We start from the raw sequence: 15,727 nt of genomic DNA, 5'->3' as shown, positions 1-15,727 counted from the left end.
AGCAAGCCGGCCACTGTGGCCGAGCGGTTCTAGGCGCTTCGGTCCGGAACCGCGCTGCTACTACGGTCGCAGGTGCGAATCCTTCTTAAGTAATAGAACCCAGTACGTTGTCCTCGATGGTGAGTGTTCATCGGAGGTGAGGGTATCATCTGGAGTGCCCCAGGGAAGTGTGGTAGGTCCGCTGTTGTTTTCTATCTACATAAATGATCTTTTGGATAGGGTGGATAGCAATGTGCGGCTGTTTGCTGATGATGCTGTGGTGTACGGGAAGGTGTCCTCGTTGAGTGACTGTAGGAGGATACAAGATGACTTGGACAGGATTTGTGATTGGTGTAAAGAATGGCAGCTAACTCTAAATATAGATAAATGTAAATTAATGCAGATGAATAGGAAAAAGAATCCTGTAACGTTTGAATACTCCATTAGTAGTGTAGCGCTTGACACAGTCACGTCGATTAAATATTTGGGCGTAACATTGCAGAGCGATATGAAGTGGGACAAGCATGTAAAGGCAATTTTGGGAAAGGCGGATAGTCGTCTTCGGTTCATTGGTAGAATTTTGGGAAGATGTGGTTCATCTGTAAAGGAGACCGCTTATAAAATACTAATACGACCTATTCTTGAGTACTGCTTGAGCGTTTGGGATCCCTATCAGGTCGGATTGAGGGAGGACATAGAAGCAATTCAGAGGCGGGCTGCTAGATTTGTTACTGGTAGGTTTGATCGTCACGCGAGTGTTACGGAAATGCTTCAGGAACCCGGGTGGGAGTCTCTAGAGGAAAGGAGTCGTTCTTTGTGTGAATCGCTACTGAGGAAATTTAGAGAACCAGCATTTGAGGCTGACTGCAGTACAATTTTACTGCCACCAACTTACATTTCGCGGCAAGACCACAAAGATAAAAGAAGAGAGATTAGGGCTCGTACAGAGGCATATAGGCAGTCATTTTTCCCTCGTTCTGTTTGGGAGTGGAACAGGGAGAGAAGATGCTAGTTGTGGTACGAGGTACCCTCCTCCACGCACCGTATGGCTGATTGCGGAGTATGTATGTAGATGTAGATGTAGATGCCTCGGGCATGGATGTGTGTGATGTCATTAGGTTAGTTAGGTTTAAGTAGTTCTAAGTCTAGGGGACTGATGACAGATGTTAAGTCTCATAGTGCTTAGAGCCATTTGAACGATTTTTTGCACTGAGCAGCTGGATGGAATACAGAATAGCCACGAAACGAAATAATGTTGAACAGAAAGGTTTAAGGGCCTGATGAAATTTCGACTGGAAATGGCATCTCCCGCGAATAAATGACCTGAGGTACACGAGCCAGAGGATGGAACTGAGCCTGAGGGACATAAACTGCAATCCTGTTGCCCATACTTCTTGCGACGACAAGGGGTTTGACGGTTATGATCATCTGCCATTCGTTGACGATCAGACTTCTAAACGTATGTGTAGATTAACTCGATGTAATAGCAGAACGGAAATTCGTAGCGAAAAATGGTATGTATATTCATGTCTTTTTAAGCACAACAGTTATTTCAAGCAGTTTTACACACAGAGGTAACAGGCTTATGGTCTGTTGGATTATTGTTGGTGATTTTTAAGCGATTGTTTTCCAATGGTTTAACTAACTCTTTAAATTTATATTCTAGTTTACGTCTGAATGAATAATAATGTTTAATATAGTTTCACACATATAAATAATGATATCTTTGTCTACTTCACTATTACTAATGATTTATCAGCGATTGCTAACCTATGACTTTCATTAATTATTTTAATTTATATTCTATTCTCTGCTTAAATAGTATGAGAACGTGATAAATATGCAGCTGATCTTTCAATCACAGTCCTACGTACTTGAGAAGCATACAGCATGTGTTTTATAAATAAACCGTAACCCGCAACAACGTGTGAGTCCCTTTCTCATAAATTTAACTGAAAAAGATTTTTTTAATAAATTTCCTGGCCTTGCTGTACTCTGTAAATCAAATTAAAACAAAAAAAGGTCAGGGCTGAACGGGGTCTACCAGCATCATCTGCAACTTTACTGGCTGTGATTCGTCAATTGTTCGTAATCATTTCTTTCACTTTTTCATGATTTCACAGGTTAATGATGCCCTGGGGATCCAGAGCTCTCGTCATATTCGACGTCTTCACGGCCATCTTCGAAACGCTTATACCTCTCGTAAACACTTGTTTTACTCGTAGAACACTCATCAAAAGCAATATTTAACCTTTCTAAAACTTCTCTATTGCTCCATTGTGGATACGGGACAGCGGCTGGTCAAATATTTACCAAGGAAAATCGCCAAACAGCCGTGCGTTTTGACAAGTTATTTTATTGAGACAACCAGTTTCGGCATCTCAATAATGCCATCTTCAGGCCCCACATGCATGTCATGTATAGACAATCAGATACTTGCATACTGGAGCCATCACTATCTGGATACCGTGAATTCGTTATTCGAGTGTTTTCTTCGAAGATTTGATAACGACTTATTGTTGTTGTCAAGTTAAGAGGGGGCGAAGACAGCGGTAAAAACACAAACAGTGACCTGTGATCCCCTCCAAAACCGAGCCCTGGATCCATCGCTGTTTTCAAGCCTTTGGGACCACTAATATAGCCAGTCCGAACTTAAATTACTGCCTATCCTTTGAAGGCATCAATCTACCGATTCTACAACTCACAAGAAATTTAAAAAAGTTCATTGACACGGTTAATAGCACATAAATAAATACTGCGGCCTCTTAGATTAACCAACGATCATATCTTGTAGACACATTGGGCAGTCCGCGTTGATATGCCAACAAATCGGCCAGTTTCATTAATGACATGGTCGTGCGTACATCCAACCACAATAGGAATACGAAATAGCATGCATGTCTGAAGGAAAGTTGCATCGTACTTCTTATTAACACAGACACTGCTACTCGTATTTATTCGGCAGTACCAGGCCTTCGATTCTCAATAAATATGTCATTCCTAGAGGGGAATATACGTAACGTACCAGTGCAGATTGTGACACAGGGACGACGACATGGAAGTTTAGGTCTGGCCGTGATTCGTGCACGGATATCCGAAGCAGTTAATGCGACCGCTCGCTTAAATCGGGAAATTCGGGTTGGAAAAATTTTCATTGTCGTCATTCCAATATACAGCCGATGGTGGTTCATAACCGCAATTGCGAATACATCTCCCGTACAACGACGATCGCTCCAGTTGCATAGAGGCGAGTGGCACATCCACTGTACTGGAGTGTCCTGACTGAGGCTCGCTGCACTGGGGGTGACCAATGGTTTGTCCTGTGAGCTTCGCTCCTAGCTCACTTTTTCTCGACGATTAAACTGTCTCCAAAATTGTATCACTATTTAACTCGCGTATGATGTTATAACTACCTGCATCATTTTGCTCTCTTTATGTGTGTACAAATACGCAGACTCACAGTCTAAAAAATCTGTGTTTTAGCTCTGCTTATAACTTTGATTGCCATTAAAATTCCAATTTCGATCAATAAAAGGCTGAGTGTGATGGTTACGGCAACTAGGTTTAGTTAGTTGGTTAATTCCACGTTCCAAAGATCATCCCTAATCTTACTTCCTACCCTTCTCCATACGAGTATATGCTGGTCATTTAATATTACGAAATAGATCAGTGGCTTCAGCTGAATAGAAATGAACTTGTAGCTCGTTGACAGTACCCTTTATTAGAAAGACATACTTAAATGTAAGAAAAAATAAACTTCTTTGTCTTCTGTATTACACGAGCAAATCGTTTTTAAGTAAAAAATCGTTTATAGAAGAAGAAACAATATTAAATTTAAAAAAATGGTTCAAATGGCTCTGAGCACTATGGGACTTAACTTCTAAGGTCATCAGTCCCCTAGAACTTAGAACTACTTAAACCTAACTAACCTAAGGACATCACACACATCCATGCCCGAGGCAGGATTCGAACCTGCGACCGTAGTATTAAATTTAAAATTAGCTTCTCTGCCCGTTGGGAATTTTATATTATTAAAATTTATATTATATTATTAAATAAATTGTAGCTCGTGGACAGTACCCTTTATTAGAAAGACATACTTAAGTGTAAGGAAAAATAAACTTCTTTGTCTTCTGTATTAAACAAATAGTTTTTAATTAAAAAATCGTTTATAGAAGAAGAAACAGTATTAAATTTAAAATTAGCTTCTCTGCCCGTTGGGAATTTTATATTATTAAATAAATGATAGCAAAAACTTTAATAATGAGTGAGGGGGGGGGGGGGGGTGGAGATTTCTGTCTCCCAGCATTGCAACTCTGGGTTACGATTTTCGCTTATAATGTTGCACCATGCGTGAACGGCCTCGCGGCGCTTTCGACATTATACATCAAGCAATTTATATGTGGAACAGCAACAGACCTATAATACTCTCTTGCGGTGCTCCAGAACTTACTTTCACAGCCGACGATTTACACCGGCATCCAAACAGAGCGCGCTGAGTTCCGCAAGATCGCTGTTTGCGAAGTCTGTGTTAAGTCGTACAGGGGAATTTTCGCTGTGCAAAAGTGCCATAATACGCATGTATAAAACGTGTTCCATAATTGCTGGGATATAGGCCTACGGTAGATGCGGGCCTCTATCCGACGGCCCTTCGTGGAAATGCGGATGTTTTGCGCAGGGGGTATCACAAATAGTTTTACAAACTTCAGAAGCGGATTGCTCACACCAGGAACAGGAATTAAGGCGGGAAATCCAAACCTATGTCCAAAATCCTTCGTTTTTCAGTTGTTAATGAAAGAAAAGACACGATAAACAGAAGTAAAGTTTGGTTGACTCAGCTGCCAATTGTGTGGAAACGCGTTTTGACACAGCCATGCTGCTCTGAGTCCATCAAAATTCTCGTGGCCGTTAATAAAAATCTTATCTGTCTGCTAACGAAACGAAAATCCTGCCATTGTTCAGCGTTGTATTTACAACTAGCCTTTTTTTGAAGTGAGAAAGAAGCCTCCAAAGTTTTTGAAAATATCTTTAATGCACCCCATGCAACCCAATAATTCATTTGTGTAAAGTTTTAGAAGTGGCATGGATGGGAATGAGTCGAATGCTTCTAACAGCCTGTGTTTCCACACTGAATCTAACGTGTCCCAAGTTCTGTCAGTACTCAGAACGTAGTGCAACAGCGATGTAAATGCAAATGTATCTCTAAGAGCGATAAATCACACTTTCTTCGCATGTTACATACTGATACATTAAGTTTGAACGTGATAATAAAGTGTTTAAATAAAAATATAACGGGCAGTCAGATGAAAACGAGACAGATGGAAAACAAGAAAGTAAACTGTTTGTTATTTGAAAAGTAATCGCCATAAATGCTATTACCTTTATCCCACTGTAAGACAAGACGGTTAATACCCACATAGAAAAACGTTTGCGGTTGCCTACGGAACCACGATTGTACCTATGTGCATCTCTTCGACCGAAGCAGATCGACTGCCACGATGTCTTTCTTCAGAGCTCCAAAATTATGAAAATCGCGTGGGGATATCTCGGGATTGTATGAAGGATGTGTAAGCGCTTCCCAGCGAAACTTCTACAGTGTAGTCCAATCAACTTGCAGGAAAAATACCCACCCACATGTTGCCAAAGTTGCACACATGGATACAATCGTGGTTCCGTAGGCAACCGCAAACGTTTTTCTATGAAAGCATTAACCGTCTGTCTCACAGTGGGATAAATGTAATAGCATTTATGGCTATCCTTTTCAAATAACAAACAATTTACTTCCTTTTTTCTCATCTGTCTCGTTTTCATTTGACTGCCTGTTATAGTTTTGATAAAAACGTTAAACGAACAAAGACCGTCTCTGGTGACTACACCCGCTCCAAAACATTGGAGGAGGGGGTTCAGTTCACCGTCCTGTCATCCAGATATAATTTTTCCAACAGCGGATTGCTTGATACTCTGCAGTACCGTTGCTTGCAGAGTGTAAATGAATATGCAGATGTTTAACGCCATATTCTTCACGCGGAACAAGCACAGAGGTGTTTAATCAATCATTCTTCCGGCTCTCCGTACGCGAATGAAACGAAAAGAAGCCATAAGAAGTGGTTCTGTGGGAAGCACGCTCTATCATGCATTTTACAGTGATTTTAAGAGTAAAGAAGTAGATACAGATTTAGAAATTGTACTGGCCTCTGGACAGGAATCTAGCAGCTGTTTTATACAGAAAATCAACCCATAAGATGCCGACAACTCCGAAGACAATTATCGATTCAGTGTCTCCAGCAGAACCTCAGTACCCATCCACAAAGCACACGAGAAGCTCTCTCAGAGCTATCCCTCTATCGATCGCCTACTGTCGGAGCACCAATACTACTTCTCAACAAAACAGAGGTGACCGTAACTCACCATTTGAGTCTGGAGATGTTCGGCGGCTGCTAATCACTTGCAGACTTGTCCGCTGGTGGCTCAGCGTCTTCTTTTATCCGACGCTTTGGTGCTTCCCTCTGATAACTCCGGACTGACCTTCGTCTATACTGAGATGTGACGAAATCTCGCAGGCGGGAGTGGGAACCTGCGCCGGGTCCCGAGCGTCATTGATCTCGATTCCTTGCGTCCGAAGTCTAAACACGGGTCATCCGTGTCACAGGCCAGAATTCCCACTCCGTCATGTATTTACTGCGGCGGAGGCTGTTATTTACCGTTGCAGCACGACTCTTACTAATTTCTTGCCTCATTCAGTTCCGACATCGGTGCACATGTGCCGAGGAGCAACTGGATGAGACATTTTTAGTCGATGTTTTCGGGGGGTTTACCATTGCAGTAAGGCGAATTCTGAAGTCATCTATTCCGATAATTCACTAAATGAGAGAGATAATCAAATATTAAGTTATCCACGACACTGCTGGTTGAATTCAGTGGCTGTAATTTAATTACTTGGAGAAATACAGCTACCCAACACTTTTATTTAACTTTTCTTAGATTAATACTAGTTCGTAGTGACATATGTTACTGTCCTCCTTTGCAATGTGACAATTTAGGAACTGCATATTACGTATATCATTTTGATTCTCGATTTATTCATTCCAAAACCATAGTGCCTTATCTCAGTCTAATGCTATAGGTAAATTATGTTATATTACTTGCTACGTACTCTTGCCAATAGATCATTGTCCTATCTGCGCTACCCAGTTGTCATTGATCCCCTAGTGTAGACAAACATCAAAATTCTGCCTTAGAGATAACCAACAAGGCAACATTCCCAGATGTTAATAAACGATCATGATGAAACTTGGCGGGTGTGTAGAGGGGGCAAAATAGTGCAGTATGTATTTTTTGTGACCAATACCACTTTTAAGGCGTAAAAAAACACCCCAAAAGGTAATTTGATATTTTAGTTTTAGAGGGAATATCTTCGAAATGATGATGCATAAAATTTTTGTATAAAAGTTGATATGTTATTAATGCTCTTGAAAACTATATAATCAACTTTTGTAATAACTTGAAAATTTGCAAAATACCCCCACCATCAATTAATTTTGAAAAATGAAAACTTTTGTTATAACGTAAATTAATGAAGCTTTCAAGCCGCATGAATCCCTGTGTAACAAAGCTGATTTCTGAAATACTATTCTTGGAAAATAAGCTGTACATACTGCGCTGTCAGAGTATTTTCAATATACCTAAATAAATATATTTCTGGGTGCACTCAGCCTTGTGATGCCAATTGAGGAGCTACTCGACCGAATAATAGCGGCTTCGGTCACGAATACCATCATAACGACCGGGAGAGCGGTGTGCTGACCCCATGCCCCTCCTTTCCGCATCCTCCTCTGAGGATGACACGGCGGTCGGATGGTCCCGGTAGGCCACTCGTAGCCTGACGACGGAGTGCTAAATAAATATATAAACATATTACTAATCTAATTTTAACTCTTTATTATGAAAGGAACTAATTGCAATGAAGATAATCTGTAACGAAATGCATAACGTTTTTTACACTATGCACACAAAATGAACGAAATTTCTTCATGCAGTATGCACGATGGAGAAGACAATATAAAACAAAATTCAGCAGAGTTTCAAACTGTCACGGGTGATCCTCTAAACATCCTGTTTTGTATGACATATTTCAGTACATTAGTAATCCTTGGCAAAGAAAATTGATTATGTACTAATGACTGCAGTTTGATTATATTGTTTTTCAAGTGGAGATTGAAATCATAATCATTCGACAGAACTAGATCTGAAAGTCTCCGCACAAAGTTCTTCCAACATCGCAAGCTGTATACGTCCCATGGCTGTACCTGTGCCGTCGAGCCATTTGGAGTCACCAGATGAGCAAGTTCCTTGTCCTCAGGTACGATGCTCTAAACCGTTCTTCCACACTGACTACCACAAGAATATAGCAATAATACAGATCTTTCTTTCCCACTGGGAAAGAAAACATCTTTCACATATTTCTTCAGAGGGTCATAAATCAATTAGCATAACAATAAATTTTTTTTCTTTATTGTTATTTTGCACCTCATACAAGGTGGCCTTTGGACGCCAAAGTAGAGCTGTAGGGGAGAGGGGGAGGGCGTTGGCGGGGGTGGCAGCGGCGGCGGCTTCCCAGGCGGCGACTAGTGGCACCCTTGCCGGTGATAGATGCCTCACTGGGCCCCACTTTGAGAAATCTGGCTTTGCTGCACCCGGTACCCACGCCACGGCACATTACATGGACGACGGGGGTGCTGTAGAGAAAGAATAACGAACACAGTTAGCACAGCGTTCCAGACACCACCAGCTTCTGCAAGGAAAGAAATAATTCCGATTATTTGTTAGGAGAGTGAGTATGTATTACCTATTTCACTCTGGCTCTTTGGCATCTCTCTCAGGTCATCCGACATCTCTTTACGTCGATGAATGCCTCTCTGCATCTCCTCCACCTATGGTGGCATTTTGTCCACGCTAGAATTGTGGAAGAGCCATCTGTTCATCTCACTGTCACCTAAAACCACAGATTAATTTGTTTAGTAATAAAAACATGTACACACGCGAAGTTTTTTTTTAGAATATGCACTTACCACTTACATGAGATCTGCGATGGCTCCTTCTTATCCCTAACACGTAACTATCCCTGTACATCTTCTTATTATTCCAGGAAATCGTCTACAGCAACAACAAAGAATATGCACCATATTACATATACACTGAAATTTTTGTCAAACAGCAACATATTATGTATACACAGTACTATGAAGAAGAAAAATATATTTACTACTTACAATGCTGATGATGCTGCTGCTGCTGCTGGCTTTTAAAGGCCAGCTCCCCAATTATATGTTGGCCATATAAAGCACTCCGTCTTCAGGCCATAAGTGGCCCATCGGTATCATCCGACCGCCGTGTCATCCCCAGCTGAGGATGCGGATAGGAGGGGCGTGTGGTCAGCACACTGCTCTCCCAGTCGTTATGATGGTTTTCTCTGACCAGAGCTGCTACTATTCGGTCGAGTAGCTCCTCAATTGGCATCATGAGAGTGAGTGCGCCCCGAAAAATGGCAACAGCGCATGACGGCCCAGATGGTCACCCATCCAATTGCTGGCCACACCCGACAGCGCTTAACTTCGGTGATCTGACGGGAACCGGTGTATCCACTGCAGCAACGCCGTTGCCATGTTGGCCATATACTGAAACAATAAGACGACATGTATTCAATACTACTAAATTCTTAGGGAAATGATTTTCGAAATCATGTACAACAGCAAAGACTCACTCACTGCCCACTGAATAACACCATCTTATTATGTATGTGAAGAAAAATATATATACTACTTATGATGTTGTTGCTGCTGATGCATCTCAGCATTCATTTTGTCCACAATTTGGTGGATATGTGCTAAAACAATAACACGAAATGTATATCATATGCTCCTACGAAATTCTTAGTGGAAGAAAAAGTTGCAGTTTTTGATATGAATAACAATTTACCAGGTAATACCCACTGCCATGGGCGTTAGCTGCCAGTGGTTTTGCCACTGATTGCTTCATTTTTCCAAATAAACTGGTAGCACACACATGAGTAAGATAAGGACGTGAGACAATTGCGAACAATAGTAGAATGAGGCCGGGGGTGGAGGGGGTAGGGTTTATGTAGATTCAAGCTCTGCCTGCAAATTTGGCGGAAACCAATCAGATTGCACTATTTGGGGATACCATGGTCGACAAGTTTGGAAAGGTTCGTTCACTCACTCTCACACATTGGAATTAGCCAGTCAAGAGAGAAGGGAGAGAGAGTGAGAGAAAGAGAGAGAGAGAGAGAGAGAGAGAGAGAGGGAGAGAGAGCATGCTTTTTGATAGGAATTTCCCGGGTATCAAATATTAAAGGGTTGCCGCCACCTGACGCTTCTTTCGGGATTAGTGTGACTTACGGCATGCACGTTGCATGAGGTGGCTGGCAGTGCAGCAGCTGACATGACAGCGATCACAGGGCCCAAGAGGCCAGCCCAGTGAAGCTTTTGGGGTGTGGGTACGCAATGCCCAGTGATCGGCGCAAAAGATTTTTAAGAGTGTAATTGCGTGCAGTGAGTTATTCTGACAGTAGGCCTTGTCCAATCGGAATAAAAAGAAGTGATCTATTTAATTACTTCTTTTCGATCAATTTTATAAGACTTGCATCTTACAGTGCAGCAGAGACTGATGAGCAAGAGATCCAACCCCCGAAAACTGAATTTTATTAATAAACAGTATATCCTTTGCTGTGGAATTGAATTTCCTGTGGTGAGATCCTTCCTTTACAGCACAGACCGTCCATTTTCCAGGTTGGGGAAGGGAGGGAGAGGCTGGCGATTTCCCAGATTGGGAAGGTTTAATTAATTGACCGACTTAATTAATTAGTCAATTAATTTGGTATCAAAAATGTGCTTGTATCAGTGAGGGTGTGTTTCCAGATGAGGTAGGGGAGGGTGAGGGTGTGGGTGAGGAGGAGGGGGAGAGGAGGGGTGGACGGTTTCTCAGAAGGATAGATTATCCCAGGTTGTCATAAATCAACCCCAGGGGTTCATAAACCACTTAGCAGAACAATAGATTAAGGGGAGGGGAGAGGTCACAAATAAATCAAGATTGCACCTGAATGTATGCAACCTTCACTAACAAAACGCCCTGATGAACGCTTTGCCCCACTATTGTCACCAAGCAGTCAACTGGTCAATTTACATGTAGGGAATAATTGTCGAGTACAAACACCCACCAAATAGAATCTCACACAACACTCAAGTCCGCTTTTGTTGTCGCGACCCAGCATACTGCTCACTTTCTAGTCAGTCATTAAAAGAGCGCCGCTGCCGGAACTTAAGTCCACCATGGCTGTGGACAAGAGCCGACAGGTCGGAGCATTCTTTGTAACTATCCACCTGTCATAAGTTAACCTAATCCACAACTTCTGGTCGACCAAAATCTCGTCCTCACTCATGGCACTGGCTGCGGCATACTGTGAGAGAAGCAGGCGTGGCTTGGACATGTAGTTCTAATTGTGATCGCAACCCGACATAGCTTTTGTACAGTTTAAAAAATCCACTTTACCCAACCGGATACAGAAATGTTGTTGACTATACACCTCGAATTTCTCACACAAAATGTGAATTTCTCCCTTTTGTACGAGTAATATTCGAAGACAGAAAAAACTGGGGCATACACACATTTTCACGTCGCTAAAGTATCGTTACTTGTTGTGATAAATCTGTAAGAGTATGGCATAGACTATGTTTCCTCTAAGTGTTCCATCATCAGATAAAAAATCTGTTCTGATCAGCTTAATGTCTGTTACGTCCTGCATCAGAGGATTAGAATATTAAACTCAAATTTTGGCTCATGACAGAGTGCTAAGATCTACTTCTGCCACGGGGTGCTTCCTCACTGTCAAACTCTCTTATAGTAACCAATGATTCATCACATACGAAGTTTCTTAAGGTAACAGCATAGACCAGTTATAAATATCGGGTTTATACTATGTATCACTTTATAAATTCGGTAATATAGCTGATCTTATTGCAGTGGTCATCTCTATCTGAGTAAGTGGGAAACTGAAAGTTCGTTGAAAGATACCACAGCAACGAAAAAACACCTGACTATGCTCCATCTCTTGAATCATATCTGTGGTTCTCTAGCTCTTGCTTCCACCCACCCAGTGGCACAAAAAAATGACTCTGAGCACTATGGGACTCAACTGCTGAGGTCATTAGTCACCTAGAACTTAGAACTAGTTAAACCTAACTAACCTAAGGACATCACAAACATCCATGCCCGAGGCAGGATTCGAACCTGCGACCGTAGCGGTCTTGCGGTTCCAGACTGCAGCGCCTTTAACCGCACGGCCACTTCCGCCGGCCCCCAGTGGCACATTATTGATATCAAGTTAATGGACTAATTAATTCAATTGATCGCAAGAGTCACTTTACATTGCGAGTATTTTTTCCAGAAGTCTAATTACATTCACCAGGTAACTCAAATGGGAATCCCTGGAGGGAAGACGATGTTCTTTTTAGGGAACACTACTGATAACTGACATTTGAAGCTGACCAAAGAAGGATTCTACTGCTGCCAACATATATTTCGGATAAGGACCATGAAGATAAGATACCAAGGCATATAGGCCGTCTTTTTCCCTCCCTCTATTTGCGAGTGGACTTGGAAAGGGAATGACTAGTAGTGGCACAGGGTACCCTCCACAACACACCATATGACGGCTTGTGGCGTAAGCATATAGATGTAAATGTCAATTAAGTCCACCTAGTAAGATGTCGGTCCATCCATCTATAGGCACACAAATTTCACGAAATAATATTCTCTCTTATGTATCAAGAACCCAAAAGACAGAACTTCTACTGATGATTGTCTCTCAGTAAAAATCTTCATACTAGCTTCTTATTTTCTCATTGCAGTCACTTTGCGATACAAATGTGAGAGACTGTAATATGTCCACAACACCTAGAAGAAGCAGCATAGAGTTTACCTTTCAATTCCCCTTGCATCAGAGTATCGAATACCTGCCGTGTTCTCACGAAACTTCCAGTCTTCGATTTATAGCCTTTGAATCAGCACGTTTCCATTAGTAAGAGATGTCCCCAGCCAAGTCACAGACACGTTCTAATTCTCTCGAAATCCCATCACATTGCGACAGCACTGTTCCATTAGTTAGAAGGCTGTCTAGTCCTCGACCCATCAATAACTAGGTAGAGGGCTGTCACAACGCGAAAAATAGCACAGTAATGTACAGGAGGAAATTTATAACCATGCAGAGTACACATGGAGTGCACAAAGAAATTCACAATCAGAACTCTTATAATTCATTGATATCAAATGATGGTCTATAAATATCACTCTCTACCTATCATGGTCTCCTTTATCGTATTTCTATGATTACTATATTTGAAATATGACAGCACAATGGTGTCAGAGGCTTCGATGACAGCACACACACCCTATCTCTCTCTCTCTCTCTCCTCATTATTTTTGTACCACCCAATGAAATAAAACTAAGAACTATAAAAACTTCGCCGGCCGCGGTGGTCTAGCGGTTCTAGGCGCTCAGTCCGGAACCGCGAGACTGCTACGGTCGCAGGTTCGAATCCTGCCTCGGGCATGGATGTGTGTGATGTCCTTAGGGTAGTTAGGTTTAAGTAGTTCTAAGTTCTAGGGGACTGATGACCACAGATGTTAAGTCCCATAGTGCTCAGAGCCATTTGAACCATTTCCAGTATATCAAAAACGCATATCATTGCGTGCTGACATCGAGCATGTTAAACATACACTATTGGTCCATTGTAGCAGTTGGCCATTGATCGAAGTTGCTTGCACAGACCTGTGTAAAGGTTTGTCACCTGTACTGTAGGAGGACCATATTTCACAGACTATCAGTCACAAGAGAGGGTTCCTGCGTTGTTCTTTCATAAGCAGTTTGATACATTGGTTTTCTGTTGTAACACATCCAAGCAATGTATGACTACAGCTTTGGTTTTTCTACACTAACTTTGAGGTCTGTGTCACGTGCTGAACTGGCATTAACGCGTTTCAATCCATCGGCTCTCACAGAAAACTGAAGAGTTGCTTCCATAACACACAGGATGGTTGAAATAAAAGACAGAGGCGATGTTTCTTATTGACAGAAATGAGGAAGACATTTCAATATTTGGAAACTGAAAGAGTTTGCGGCATTGTGGAGCTCTTCCAAACAGCTATCCGAAGGTGATGAGTGATGACCTCTACAGTTAATCTCATTCCACAGTGATGGGGTAGCACATGTCTCGGTGTTCTGTTTTCGAAGAGACCCAGAGCATTGATTCCTCATGTTGGTGGTGCACATTGGTTCAAATGGCTCTGAGCACTATGGGACTTAGCTTATGAGGTCATCAGTCCCCTAGAACTTAGAACTATTTAAACCTAACTAACCTAAGGACATCACACACATCCATGCCCGAGGCAGGATTCGAACCTGCGACCGTAGCGGTCGCGCGGTTCCGGACTGTAGCGCCTAGAACCGCTCGGCCACCCCGGCCGGCCGGTGGTGCATATTGCCAGGTATGTGATCACTGTTTCAGTGTCCTAGGTGGTAGTCATCCTGACCCCGACATTGTTTGCCATGGTGTCTTTCATTTCTGCGACTTACAATGCATAACTGCATGTGGAACAGGAGGGTATTCTGCAGGACCTAAACCTATAGAGCATGGATGGTAGGTACCATCAGTTGTCAATCCCACCAGTGGAGGAATGGAACGATTTTCATGTACACAGGGGAGCATACAAGTACCCTCATCCTCCACATTTATTGTCATATTTTCACCAGTTTTCCTTATTTTCCATCAATTTTCGTAATTTTACCATGTTTTCCGTAATTTCAACGCATTTTACGCAATTACTTGACGTCCAAACCACCACTCCCGACGAGTTGTCACGTTAACAAAGCGTCTCATCCCATCGATCTCGTGATGCTGTCGGCCAATGTCATTGCAGTGCAGTTGTCAATTTCTGCATCATCGCTAAACCACCCCCGTCATTACTTTCAAAGGGTCGTATGTATGTGGACATACTGTGAACCCTGTTACGCTGCTTACATCACATGACACAAATACCGTTTCTTAGTGTAGGAAATAGCATTCAGCGGAGAGGAGGTGCAAAAATTACGTTCCTTAGCTGAAACACTTTTTTTTAAACCCGGCAAGATTTTACTATGATTTGCTCCTCCCCCTATGTGACCGGGACTTACAAAGTATTCTCACATTCGCAGGATAAAGTCAGAGATTCGCATCATCTCCCTCTCTCTAGAATGCATCATCAGTCTACGATTAAACCATACCTCGTTACAACCCCTCTCAAGTGACTACTGGATCTACGAGTATGTGTCAGCAAAAGGAAGAAAAGGAAAAGTTGAGATGGAAGCATGGGGAACCAGGGTAACAAGCCATTTTTCGCGGACGTAGATAAGACGACGGGATAGACTGTTTGACGTTGATGACCACCAAATGTAGAGTAATAAATTTATATATGTCAGATCACAAGTCCTGGTGTTTTGTGGCGGTGTTCGTAGCGACAAACAATTCGCGGTAGAAACGGCTTACGAAGTCACCGCCACACTTTTAATAGCGGGCCGACCGGTCTGCTGGAACAGTGAACAGAAAGATGAAAACCCAAACACTCTGATTAAATAAAAGTCGGTACTTATCTTTATTGATGAAGATACAGAAACACAATAGTGAACTCCGTGTCTACA

The 15,727-nt window shown here is 42.2% G+C and overlaps 1 protein-coding gene and 1 pseudogene across 1 annotated transcript in view; both read right to left on the bottom strand.

The window, feature by feature from the left end:
• The window catches only part of LOC124721217 (putative uncharacterized protein DDB_G0271606), a 30,353-nt gene extending 23,851 nt beyond the window's left edge, over positions 1-6,502 (bottom strand). The window contains exon 1 of the mRNA XM_047246068.1: positions 6,388-6,502. Coding sequence (XP_047102024.1) covers positions 6,388-6,390 — 3 coding nt within the window. The 5' untranslated portion in view covers positions 6,391-6,502. The remainder of the gene's footprint in view (positions 1-6,387) is intronic.
• A 3,019-nt stretch (positions 6,503-9,521) lies between these two features.
• Positions 9,522-9,639, bottom strand: LOC124723912 (annotated as a pseudogene).
• Between the last annotated feature and the right edge of the window lie 6,088 nt (positions 9,640-15,727).

This window comes from Schistocerca piceifrons, chromosome X, assembly GCF_021461385.2.
Source record: "Schistocerca piceifrons isolate TAMUIC-IGC-003096 chromosome X, iqSchPice1.1, whole genome shotgun sequence".
NCBI classification, from domain to species: domain Eukaryota; kingdom Metazoa; phylum Arthropoda; class Insecta; order Orthoptera; family Acrididae; genus Schistocerca; species Schistocerca piceifrons.
This window is presented reverse-complemented; position numbering and strand designations above follow the sequence as displayed.